Source organism: Pelophylax lessonae (assembly GCF_965119305.1).
Source record: "Pelophylax lessonae genome assembly, chromosome: 1".
In the NCBI taxonomy this organism is placed as follows: domain Eukaryota; kingdom Metazoa; phylum Chordata; class Amphibia; order Anura; family Ranidae; genus Pelophylax; species Pelophylax lessonae.
In genome coordinates this window covers 271869034-271882030 of record NC_138768.1, presented here as the reverse complement: position 1 = coordinate 271882030, position 12997 = coordinate 271869034, and the positions used below count along the sequence as shown (strand labels likewise).

Genomic DNA, 12997 nt, shown 5'->3' with positions numbered 1-12997 from the left:
GCGGTATTCATTCCGGGGGTGGAGAATTGGCAGGCAGATTATCTCAGCCGTCAGACCCTGGATCAGGGGGAATGGTCCCTCCATCCAGACGTTTTCCACCAGTTGTGCCTACGGTGGGGCACCCCGGATGTGGATCTGTTGGCATCACGATTCAACAGGAAAGTTCAGAGATTCGTGGCTCGCTCCCGCGATCCTCTAGCAGAAACCGCAGACGCACTGATCGCCCCGTGGGGGCAATACCAGCTAATATATGCCTTCCCTCCTCTCGCGTTACTGCCAAGACTTCTTCGCAGAATAGAGGAGGAAGGAATCCCAGTAATCCTGGTAGCTCCGGACTGGCCTCGTCGAGCTTGGTACGCCGACATGGTCAGACTGGTGGCGGACGTCCCGTGGAGACTTCCTCTCAGGGAGGATCTACTGTCTCAGGGACCGATCTTCCATCCTGCTTTACGATCGCTGGCTTTAACGGCCTGGCTATTGAGACCCAGGTGCTGAAGGACAAAGGTTTGTCAGCTTCAGTTATTCCTACTCTAGTTGAAGCAAGGAAAGCGACTTCCAGAAAGATTTATCATCGCACATGGAAGTCCTACATTGCATGGTGTGAACCTTTGGGGTTCCGTCCTCGGTCTTATTCGATTAGTCGAATATTGGCTTTTCTGCAACAAGGGGTTGAGCAGAAACTGGCCTTGAGTACTATCAAGGGTCAGGTCTCAGCATTAGCCATCTTCTTTCAGAAGCCTTTGGCTACTCATTCCTTGGTGCGGAACTTCATCCAGGGGGTGCGACATCTGGCTCCGCCAGTGCACGCGCCGTTACCCCCCGGGATCTTAATTTAGTGTTGTCGGTTCTTCAGAAACCTCCCTTTGAAGATATTAGGGAGATTCCTCTACCCACGTTGTCCCAGAAGGTGGCCTTCTTGGTGGCTATTACTTCTGCACGCAGGGTGTCAGAACTGGCCGCATTATCTTGTCGTTCACCATATCTGGTGGTTCATAGAGATAAGGTGGTTCTTCGTCCGAATCCATCCTTCCTACCAAAAGTGGTTTCAGAATTTCATCTGAATGAAGAAATTGTATTACCTTCCCTGTGTCCTAAGCCCAGTCATCCTCGGAAGTTTGCGTTACACTCCTTGGATGTGGTCCGGGCGATCAGGGTATACTTGAAAACGACAGACTCGTTTCGCAAGACGGATTCACTTTTTGTGATCCCAGATGGACCCAAAAAGGGGTTGCCTGCATCTGCCGCGACCATTTCCAGATGGATCAGACAGACGGTAGTGCAGGCTTATTCTATTAAGGGTCGGGAGCCCCCGTTCCCTGTTAAGGCGCACTCCACTCGGGCACTTAGTGCGTCATGGGCCTTTCGCCATCAGGCGTCAGTGGTCCAGGTGTGCAAGGCGGCTACCTGGTCGTCGGTGCATAATTTTCTAAACATTATAAAGTTTATGTAATGGCATCGTCTGATGCCTCGTTTGGCCGCAAGGTTTTGCAGGCCGCAATTTGAGGAGACCAGTGGTCTACCTCGAGGGTTTTTTTCCGTTGGAAAATTTTTTCTTTAGTCTCATTCTTTGTTTATAATGAGCCTTTAAAACTTCTAGTTTGGCACCGGTTGGGCCTTCTAGATTGGATTTGATTTTGTCAATCCCACCCCTCATTTGTGGCACTGCTTCTGGATGTCCCAGCTCTTGAGAATCAAGAAGACTACGTCTGTCAATGAGCGATAGAGAAAAATGGATTTTTGTAAGATCTTACCGTAAAATCCTTTTCTCTTAAGCTCATTGACAGACGTAGTACCCGCCCCTCTATCATTGAGTTGGGTTGGGTTAAATTCTCTGTACTGCTTTAAACAGAACTGATTCCCTGTAGCAGAGAGAGGGAGGATATACCCTCAGGGACTGCCCCTAAGGTGGAGCCAGAACGTTTTGTCTTTCTGCCTAGTCCTACTCCTGCGGAGACAACATAACCCAGCTCTTGAGAATCAAGAAGACTACGTCTGTCAATGAGCTTAAGAGAAAAGGATTTTACGGTAAGATCTTACAAAAATCCATTTACATCCTTGAACCAAGATGCATCTGTCATGTTGGCTTCTGTCCCCAGTAATTTTTATTTTTTTTCCCCTTCCCTTTTAATGGTAGATTGTCACAAATTAACCTAGTCCTCTGGGTTGGGGTGGCGTTCGGGATCATCTGTTCAGGGTTAGTTCGTTTTAGCAAGAATTATCACTTTTAGCTTTGTCTTGGAGTTGAAACCAATTTTCCTGTCCTTAGGTTATTGGTCTCCTTTCTGAACGGTCATCTGGTCTGAATTCAGACAGTTGTGGCTTACATCAATCTTTGGGGGGGTCACAAGTAGTGCTGTGGCGATAATGGAGGTAGCATCTATCCTGTCCTGGTTGGAGTTTTTTGAAACCTTTTCCTAACATCTTAACGTTACTATCCTGTTTAGTAGCCTTCTTGCAGCCAGCACTTTGATCAGAAGAGTTATCGGTGTTCTTTTATAGGGAGCCCCAATTCTCCTTATTAGACTAGGTTATTTGAGATCAAAGACCACCTTTTTTGCTCCAAGTGGTCTCTGCCTTTCAGTTTCTAGAAAATATTGTGTTACATTTATGTGACATGCTGCTTTATCCCAACTGATATCTCTATCCGTTACTTGAATGTGTTTACCTCTCAGCTACTACTTATTTTAGGCAGACAGACTCTTTGTTCCAAAAGGGCCTAAAATAGGTTCTGCAAAACAAAAGCAAAGAAAATTCCCAGCTCCACTCACCAGCCAATTTGCCACCAACTGAATTATCCTAACAGTTTCCGTTAAAAACAGGGGTTTAGTTAGCACACACTTGCAAATATGTGTGTGAGCTACAGAGCCGCTCCAAGGCACCCCAATATTTTTGCAGTCCTAACTGAGAGCCTCTACAGTAAAAGCACACGCATTCTAATAAATGGATAGAGGGCAGGTGAGCCTGGAGATGGCCCACCCCTCCTTAAAGGCACAGGGACACACTGGACACACAGCACAATGTCAACAGAGGTTTCCAGTGTGTCCCCTGACCAATATTACATCAGTAACAAACAGCTGGCCACTGGCCTTCACAGAAAGGAGCACACGGAAGGGCAACGCATGCAAAACAAAACCAAAGAAAATTCCCAGCTGAGTTAGGACTGCAGAAATATTGGGGTGCCTTGGAGTGGCTCTGCAGCTTATGCATGTATTTGCAAATGTGTGCTATCTAAACCCCTGTTCTTAACGCAAACTGTTACAGGATATTTCGATTGGTGGCAGATTGGCTGATGAGTTGAGCTGGGACGTTTCTTTGGTTTTGTTTTGCATGCGTTGCCCTTCTGTGTGCTCCTTGCTGTGAAGGCCAGTTACAGGTGAGGGCAGCGGACAGTTGTTTGTTCCTAAAATAGGTTCTCCAGATTCTAGATCCATTATATCTGAGTGGTTTTCTCAGTTTGTTGTGTAGGCTATTAAATGCAAGATGAAGTGTTTCAGTTTCCCGTTTAAGCGCAGTCCACTAGGGCAGGGAGTGCTTCTTGGGTTTATTCGTCATCAGATCTCGGTCTCAGATCTGTTCGGCTGTGACCTTGTTTTTTGTAATTACCTTCTTAAAGTTCTATAAGGGTAACATGTTTGCCTCGGTAGATACTAGTTTTGGTCGAAATATTCTTCAGGCAGCTGTTTAATGCCATTGGTTTCTTTTTACCTTGGTCTTTGCTTTTTGGGCTGGTTCGCCTAGGTTTGTTTTGGGTCACCCACCCCTCTGCTTGGACTGCTTTTAGATGTCGCTAGGTTGCGTAACTTCCATTAGGCTGTCTTCTTGTAACCTAACCTAGCTTCCTCCCCTCACGTGCCATTGTTATTTTTTTTGCTTCCTACAACTGAGCAGGTGTGAAGTGGGAGAGGTTATATCTTTAAGGGGTTTGGCCTTCATGCCTCTTGTGTCCAGTGTCCAATCTCCTATAGGCAGCAGTAAAAACCTTGGTTGCCTAATTGTCTTGCTGTGGTCCTCAACTCCGGTTCTCAGGGCCCACTAACAGGCCAGGTTTGCAAGATAACTAAATTACATCACAGGTGATCTCATTTGCTGCTCAGTGATTTCAGTATTCTAGTCTGCATCTCCAAAAGGTGATACTTAAAATCTGGCCTGTTAGTGGGCCCGAGGCCCGGGGTTGAGGACCACTGCCTTAAAGGACTCTGAGAAAATGTTTTACGGTGAGTATTTATTTTTTTTCTTCCATATTTTTCAGATGTATACTCTTAGTTCCTACGTCCAATTTTTAGTGTCATTTTCTTTTTTCAAACTTTGAATGGCTCAATGTTGCATTGTATAATTTTCCTGTGCCTTGTATCTTTGTCTTGTAAGTGCTTCTTCTCTGAGTCTTGTTTGTGTATAGTTTTTATGTGGTGCTTTTGTAGCAATAGAGAAATAAATGTATGTACCACTCTAGTTGCATTGTAGTAGTAGTAGTAGTAGTAGTAGTACACTCCAAACGTACATGTTACTTTAATGTTAGTGTACATTGGAGAAATGTTTGGATATCCATGTTTATGATGCCCATTCATTTCTCCACACTATATGGTTTTTCTCTCATTCCATAATTTTGTGTTTTGTTTCTCTATTTCTTTTGTCCCCAATCCTCTTCATTCCCTATTCTCTTCACCTGTTGGCTCCGGTGTGCATCTCCCAGCTGGAAGCTCTCCACTACAGGCTTAGTGTGTCCAGCACTTCGTACATTAGTCCTGGTCTACCTGGGTCCCTCCATTCTTACCAAGTACTTCCAGCTTTGTGGGAAACATTCTGCCATGTGAATCATATTAAAGGGGAGGGAAAGGGGGCTTCTTCTGCAATTTTACATCACCTAAGCCAATGTGCTCTGCTGCACACAGATGATCTTAAGCTGCATTGAAGGACACTTTACCAATTGATTGTGATGTATTGCTTTAAGAAATGTGTCTTTATTGCTTGAAACCCAACTCCAGTCAAAACTCCTCCTGTCACCAGACTACAGTAAGGTTCCAACCCTTCCTTGCCCTATTTACTATGAAACCAAAAAGGGTTTTGGCTAGAGTTGGGCTTCAACATGTTTCTGTGGATGTTGCTTCTTTTCTGCCTTGTAAATTGTTGCAGGCTTACTCTTTGCTGATAAGGGCATCTGGCCTCTTTGCTATCTGCAACTGGCTGAGACTAGTTATAAAAGTACTAAACTGCTTTGGCTGGAAAATCTGTTATCGTGGATATGATTTTGGTTAATTTTTTTGTGATTGAAAAGATGCATTCACCCTTTCACAGGTTATGTCAGTGATTTACACTTTGATTGATCTATCAGTTATCATTCCAAACATGCCAAGCAATAGCCATGCACAATGAAACAAAAAAAGCTTTAGCGCTAGATCACCATGTACCACCACTAATTATACCCTTTTCACCTTTGTGCTTTTATATAATGAAAAACAAACCCAGATGGAAAAAGATTAAAAAAAAAAAAACATCAAATGTGAGCATAAGAGTCAGTTCACACTGGGGCGGCACGACTCTGTACTACTTCGGGGGCGACTTGTGCAGTCCCGTGCACTGCGACTTCGGCACGACTTGCACGGACTTCACATAATGGAAGTCTATGCAAGTCGCTCCGAGGTAAAAAAAAGTAAAATCGTTATAAGCATCTTGTATGCATATGTAGATCATAGGTCCTACTTTTTTGATATACAAACAAATCAAATAGTAAATGTAATGATATTTGTTAAATCTTACAAGTTACTTTTTTAAAAAAATCGATATTCCTATTAAACCCCTTAACGCTAAAGCGTACAGCTCCTCATCCAAAAGAAGTCGGTCGAATGAGCATGTTGGAAAGCCAGCATCTGATCTGCACTCCCAGCCAATGACTGGGAGCACTAATCACTGTGTTCTTGTGGGGGGGTTCAGTCCCACCACAATAGCTCAGAGGGGAGAGCACCGCACTAACATAGGATGTGTTGGTACACGCTCTGTAAAACTTCCCATTTGTACCCAACATTAGTTAACTCTTCCCTCTCCTGGTCTCCGCAGCAATTATTTTTCTGCTGATTTTTTATTATATATATATTTTTTTAAACCTAATAGTTTTTTCAATTTTTTTAAACCTTAATGTTCTTTTTCTTTTATTTTTGGTCACTTTGTTACTTTTTTCAGTGTTGCATCACAGGAGAATGCCACAAATTTAATATGGGGGGGGGGGGAGCTAAGTGTTATCTTAAGTAATGACAAAGCTATCGCCAAATTAACGTGCCCATAGGGAAAATATTAAAAATGCTCTGGTCCAAAAGGGGTGTTTAGTTAAAAGAGCTGAAGTGGTTAAGTAGTTCAGTCTGACTTATTTATGGGGGCTAAAACATAACTTTAATATATGCAACAGGTAAAACCACACAATGTTGCTTGGCCTACAGGAATGCAAGTTGTCCTGCTTGATTAGATCACCCCTTATAAAACCTGCAAGGAGCTTGTGTGTACAGGAACATTTGTTATAGGGGAAAAAAAGGGTGCATGCAGTCTTCTCTACACAAATATGTCTCTGTCTGTCTCCTGTCCTTTTTTATATGCTGTGATCATTGCTTGGGTTTCATTTATTGGCTGGTGGTGCTCTTTAAAATTTAGATTTTTAATGCAGATGATATATGTTCTTGACAGATGTAACACTGTATTTTACTGATTGCAGGAGTCATTTCAACCCTCAGAGGAACATGTTTTGGTGGTCAGAGTTCTAGTGAAACATTTGCACACTTTTGCCAACAGTCTCAGGCCTGAGCAGTCGTCTCCTTCTGCTCACTCTCACTCACCAAGTCCTCTGGAAGAACTTAAAAGGTAATGTGTTTATGTGTGTGTGTGTGTATATGTATATATACACACACAATGCCTTGCAAAAGTATTCACCCCCCCCCCCCCCCCCAAATAGGACAAAATAACAGAAAAGGTCAATGTGCATAACTATTCACCCCCCTAGAGTCAATACTTTGTAGAGCCACCTTTTGCTGCAATCGCAGCTCCAAGTCGCTTTGGATACGTCTCTATGAGCTTGCCACATCTTACCACTGGGATTTTTGCCCATTCCTCCTTGCAAAACTGCTCCAGCTCCTTCAAGTTGGATGGTTTACACTTGTGAATAGCAATCTTTAAGTCTGACCACAGATTTTCTATTGGATTGAGGTCTGGGCTTTGACTAGGCCATTCCAACACATTTACATGTTTCCCCTTAAACCACTGAAGTGTTGCTTTAGCAGTGTGTTTGGGGTCATTGTCCTACTGGAAGGTGATCCTCCATCCTAGCCTTAAATCACGCAAAGTGTGGTACAGGTTTTGCTCAAGAATATCCCTGTATTTAGCACCATCCCTCTTTCCCTCAACTCTGACCAGTTTCCCAGTCCTGGCTGCTGAAAAACATCCCCACAGCATGATGCTGCCACCACCATGTTTCACTGTGGGGATGGTGTTCTTTGGGTGATGTGTTGGGTTTGCGACAGACATAGCGTTTTCTAACGAAAAGTTCTATATTAGTCTCACCAGACCAGAGCACCTTCCTCCGTACATTTTGGGAGTCTCCCACATACCTTTTCGCAAACTCAAAACGTGCTATTTTGTTTTTTGCTGAAAGTAATGGCTTTCGTCTGGCCACTCTGCCATAAAGCCCAACTCTATGGAGTGTACAGCTTATTGTCGTCCTATGTACAAATTCTCCAGTCTCCGCTGTGGAACTCTGCAGCTCCTAAAGGGTTACCTTAGGTCTCTGTGCTGCCTCTCTGATTAATGCTCTCCTTGACCCGTCCGTGAGTTTTGGTGGGTGGCCGTCTCTTGGCAGGTTTGCTATTGTGCCATGTTCTTTCCATTTGGCTATGATAGGTTTGATGGTGCTCCTGGGGATCATCAAAGATTTGGATATTTTTTTATAACCTAACCCTGACTTGTACTTCTCAACAACATTGTCCCTTACTTGTTTGGAGAGTTCATCGGTCTTCATGGCAGTGTTGGGTTATGGCGCTTTTCCACTGCATGGAACCGTACCGGTTCGGCACCCTTTTGTGCTTTTCCACTGCTGGTACCGCATGGTATAGGGTCGAAACGGTTCGGTACGGTACGGTATAGGTTTGCTTTTCCACTGCATGGAACCGAACGGTACGGTACGGCTCTGAAAAAACAGTACCTACTCGATTGTGGTTCCAACAGGTACCAAACTGGTACCATATCCCACAATCCTTTGCATGCAGTCACTACTAGCCACTGATTGGTCAGAGAATCCCACCCACCCCGTTGTTATCCCACCCACTTAACTTAGTACTACTTTAGTGGAAAAGCAAACCTATACCGTACCGTACCGAACCGTTCCGACCCTATACCATGCGGTACCAGCAGTGGAAAAGCAAACCGGGCCAAGCAGGGCCGAGTATAGCCGAGCCGGTACTTGCAGTGGAAAAGTGCCATTAGTTTTGCAGCCTCTTGGGCCTTTCAAAAAAGGTGTGTATATCTAATGACAGATCATGTGACACTTGGATTGCACACAGGTGGACATCATTTCACTAATTATGTGACTTCTGAAGGTAATTGGTTGCACTACATTTTTATATGGGCTTCATAACAAAGGGGAGGAATACATACGAACATGCCAATTTTCTGTTTTCTATTTCTAAAAAATAGTTTTATGTGTATATATATTTCTTATTTCACTTCACCAACTTAGACTATTGTGTTCTGATCCATCACATAAAATTCAGATTAACAAAACATTGAACTTAAGGCTGTAATGTACCAAAATGGGTAAAAATGCAAGGGGTGAATACTTTTGCATGGCACTGTATATATATTTTTTCATATTAAACCCAGTATGGTTGTTTCTTGAGATTAAGGGGGAATACTCACCTCATCTCCAACAGTCCTACATCCATAAGATCTCTTGCTGGCGCTATCATCTTCTCTCCAACCTCCTCTGGGTGCCAGTCTTTGGCCAGCGCAGGATGACATAACTTGGTCATTCTGACACAGAATCTGTGCCACAAATGTAAACTGAGCTGAGCATGCACAGCTCAGTGTACATTCCACAAAACACTGAGAGCAGGCATTGCATGTACAGTGGGTACGGAAAGTATTCAGACCCCCTTAAATTTTTCACTCTTTGTTATATTGCAGCCATTTGCTAAAATCATTTAGGTTCATTCTTCTTCCTCATGGATGTACACATAGCACCCCATACTGACAGAAAAACACAGAATTGTTGACATTGTTGCAGATTTATTAAACAAGAAAAACTGAAATATCACATGGTCCTAAGTATTCAGACCCTTTGCTCAGTATTTAGTAGAAGCCCCCTTTTGATCTAATACAGCCAGGAGTCTTTTTGGGAAAGATGCAACAAGTCTTTCACACCTGGATTTGGGGATCCTCTGCCATTCCTCCTTGCAGATCCTCTCCAGTTCTGTCAGGTTGGATGGTAAACGTTGGTGGACAGCCATTTTTAGGTCTCTCCAGAAATGCTCAATTGGGTTTAAGTCAGGGCTCTGGCTGGGCCATTCAAGAACAGTCACGGAGTTGTTGTGAAGCCACTCCTTCGTTATTTTAGCTGTGTGCTTAGAGGTCCAGAGCACTCTGGAGAAGGTTTTTGTCCAGGATATCCCTGTACTTGGCCGCATTCATCTTTCCCTCGATTGCAACCAGTCGTCCTGTCCCTGCAGCTGAAAAACACCCCCACAGCATGATGCTGCCACCACCATGCTTCACTGTTGGGACTGTATTGGACAGGTGATGAGCAGTGCCTGGTTTTCTCCACACATACCGCTTGGAATTAAGGCCAAAAAGTTATATTTTGGTCTCATCAGACCAGAGAATCTTATTTTTCACCATCTTGGAATCCTTCAGGTGTTTTTTTAGCAAACTCCATGCGGGCTTTCATGTGTCTTACACTGAGGAGAGGCTTCCGTCGGGCCACTCTGCCATAAAGCCCCGACTGGTGGAGGGCTGCAGTAATGGTTGACTTTCTACAACTTTCTCCCATCTCCTGACTGCATCTCTGGAGCTCAGCCACAGTGATCTTTGGGTTGTTCTTTACCTCTCTCACCAAGGCTCTTCTCCCCCGATAGCTCAGTTTGGCCGGACGGCCAGCTCTAGGAAGGGTTCTGGTCGTCCCAAACGTCTTCCATTTGAGGATTATGGAGGCCACTGTGCTCTTATGAACCTTAAGTGCAGCAGAAATCTTTTTGTAACCTTGGCCAGATCTGTGCCTTGCCACAATTCTGTCTCTGAGCTCTTCAGGCAGTTCCTTTGACCTCATGATTCTCATTTGCTCTGACATGCATTGTGATCTGGAAGGTCTTCTATAGACAGGTGTGTGGCTTTCCTAATCAAGTCCAATCAGTATAATCAAACACAGCTGGACTCAAATGAAGGTGTAGAACCATCTCAAGGATGATCAGAAGAAATGGAAAGCACCTGAGTTAAATATGAGTGTCGCAGCAAAGGGTCTGAATACTTAGGACCATGTGATATTTCAGTTTTTCTTTTTTAATAAATCTGCAACAATGTCAACAATTCTGTGTTTTTCTGTCAGTATGGGGTGCTATGTGTACATTCATGAGGAAGAAGAATGAACCTAAATGATTTTAGCAAATGGCTGCAATGTAACAAAGAGTGAAAAATTTAAGGGGGTCTGAATACTTTCCGTACCCACTGTATCTTCTCCAGTAATTAGCCTGCTTGCTTCTAAGCTTTTCATATGTTAAGCAATTATTCAATCTGATTGTACAATCACCTTTTAGATTTGTAATAGGACGACTGAAAAAGCCATTGTTTGTTTAAATCAGGTAGGTTCTTGCAAGGCGATGGTAGATCTAAAGGAGAGTATACCGTTAGCTTGCATAGTGTATGGCCACTTTTAGTTTTGCTTTAACAGTGACACTGAGAATGGGGATCATAACTCCCTAAAGGGGTGACATTAGAAGAAATTAGACATGATTACACTAATATAATCTTTTGGTGACTGTGTGCGCGGTGGGGATTTGTTGGATAAAACTATGAATTTTTGAACACTGGATGGTATGGTGTCTTGATGTGTTGAGAACTGTCCAACTAAATGACTTTTTGTGACTCAATTCACTATTGTTGGAAATGTCTTATTTTTAAATACAGTCTCTCTTTGTACTGCCAAATTCACACAAACCTTTTTTTTTCCTATCCCTTTCACAAAACACTTGAAGCATACATAAGGATTTCCTTTATGTGTACTACAATAAATTGTGTTGCCTTGTGTTGACTGTTAGGCTCTTATATTTCAGTATTTAGCAGATTTGCCATTTTAGAGCAATAAATGGTGCTTTCAAGATTCTGTGGGTAAGCATTCATACATAAATCTGTTACTATTACCCCTGCAAAGTTAACCCAGCAATGGCTCACCTATGGGTCAGATTAGCTCTGAATTCCCGAATTATCTGGTATCTCCACTGTTTCATGACCACAATCCTTATTGGTTGTGTCATTGTATGAATTCTCTGCAGTCATTTCTGGACTGCAAGATTAGCTTCCATGAGTTTTCAGTAGCCTGCAACACCTAGGATGTAAACGAGGGCGTAAATACTTTGCTATACTTCACTATGAGTACCCATTCATTTTTCTGAGCGTATTGGAGCAGTATTAAAGGAGGATTAATGCCCACTAACAAACGAGGTGGACAACATCCATTAAGACACAAAAGGACATCCCAGAGATCCCAATAGAAGCCCCCACCTGTGGAGGAGGATTAGAAATCCCGGTCCAGTGATTGTTATGACTAAACACCTTTTAAAGTTGTTTTTGGAGGTGAGCGGCCATTGCACCTATTGGAGGATATAGCTCACTTCTGGTGACACGTTTCAGGAGTTCCACGAAAGTCACTTGATTACTTCAAGCTAATTTTTGCACTTGCCTGCACATGGACTATTATTTATAATTTAATATCACCCCACAATTATATATATATATTTCATTTATTTGTATATTTATTGATTGTCATTCTCCTATTGTGGATATTTATCAGTTTATCGCATCAACCAACTTTTTCACTTTATATGTTATACGCACCTATGGATGCTTCATCTTTTCACTAAAGTCACATAACTTTCCACTGAAGTCACATAACCTATTTGTATCCATTTATATCATTTTGCTTCATCACAGTATACCTATTGGAGCGTGTATCACACTATAACTAGGATTTTGTGTCATACCTAGTTTTAGGAATTTTTACTATTTTTTGGATTTATATGATTATCTAGTGAAACAAGCGCCGCCCCCCCCCCCCCTCCTCTTTTTTTCTTTTATTTCTGTGAATAAGTGGTGACACTACAGAATTGGCTGCCTGTTTCAGAATTTTGGTTGAAATCTACAGATTAATCCCCACTCCTATTCCATCTTATACCCCAGTGGTAGCGCATTGGCCTCTTCTTTTCTTTTCTTTGACCTAGATTCAGCTGCCAGTGGGCTAAAGCCCACTTTTGGCTGACGTCACCGAGCCAGTCCAGGCTCTCCAGTGATCTTGACAATGTCAGAACCTGCCCAAATGTTGACTGAGAGCCTGAACCAGCTGCTCCCACCTCCTGGATAGCCCCATGAGCGCTTGAGGGGCAGAGCACAGAGGATGGTTGACAGCACAGCAATGCTGTGCTGAGCGGACCTAAGAACTGAGCAGTCAGCGGTCTTTGATCACTTAATTCTCAGTGTAGAGCTGGCGGGGGACAATGCAACATTGGATCTATGCTGCAGCCATCTAGGTAAGTGTAAATGTTTATTTTAGATTCTCACACTTCTTTTTTTTTTTTAATGCTGGAGTTAAAAGGTGTAGCCCAAGCACACTGAATCCATTAAAAGAACTGCCATTTATTACAAAATTTGAAGTGTCAGTCCAGCCAAAACTGTTATTTCTTAAGCCTGGTACACATGCCCTTAAAGTCGAGCAGTTCAACAGAAACTGTCCGACTTTCAGGTTGTGCGTACTCTTCTCTGT

The 12997-nt window shown here is 43.1% G+C and overlaps 1 protein-coding gene across 2 annotated transcripts in view; it reads left to right on the top strand.

Moving 5' to 3' along the window:
* The window catches only part of SMPD4 (sphingomyelin phosphodiesterase 4), a 168910-nt gene that overhangs the window by 43337 nt on the left and 112576 nt on the right, over positions 1–12997 (top strand). The window contains exons 10-11 of one of the 2 annotated variants that reach the window (XM_082255891.1): positions 4691–4774; positions 6698–6843. In XM_082255891.1, the coding sequence (XP_082112017.1) occupies positions 4691–4774; positions 6698–6843 (230 nt within the window). The remainder of the gene's footprint in view (positions 1–4690; positions 4775–6697; positions 6844–12997) is intronic. The other variant, XM_082255892.1, reaches the window with a different exon arrangement.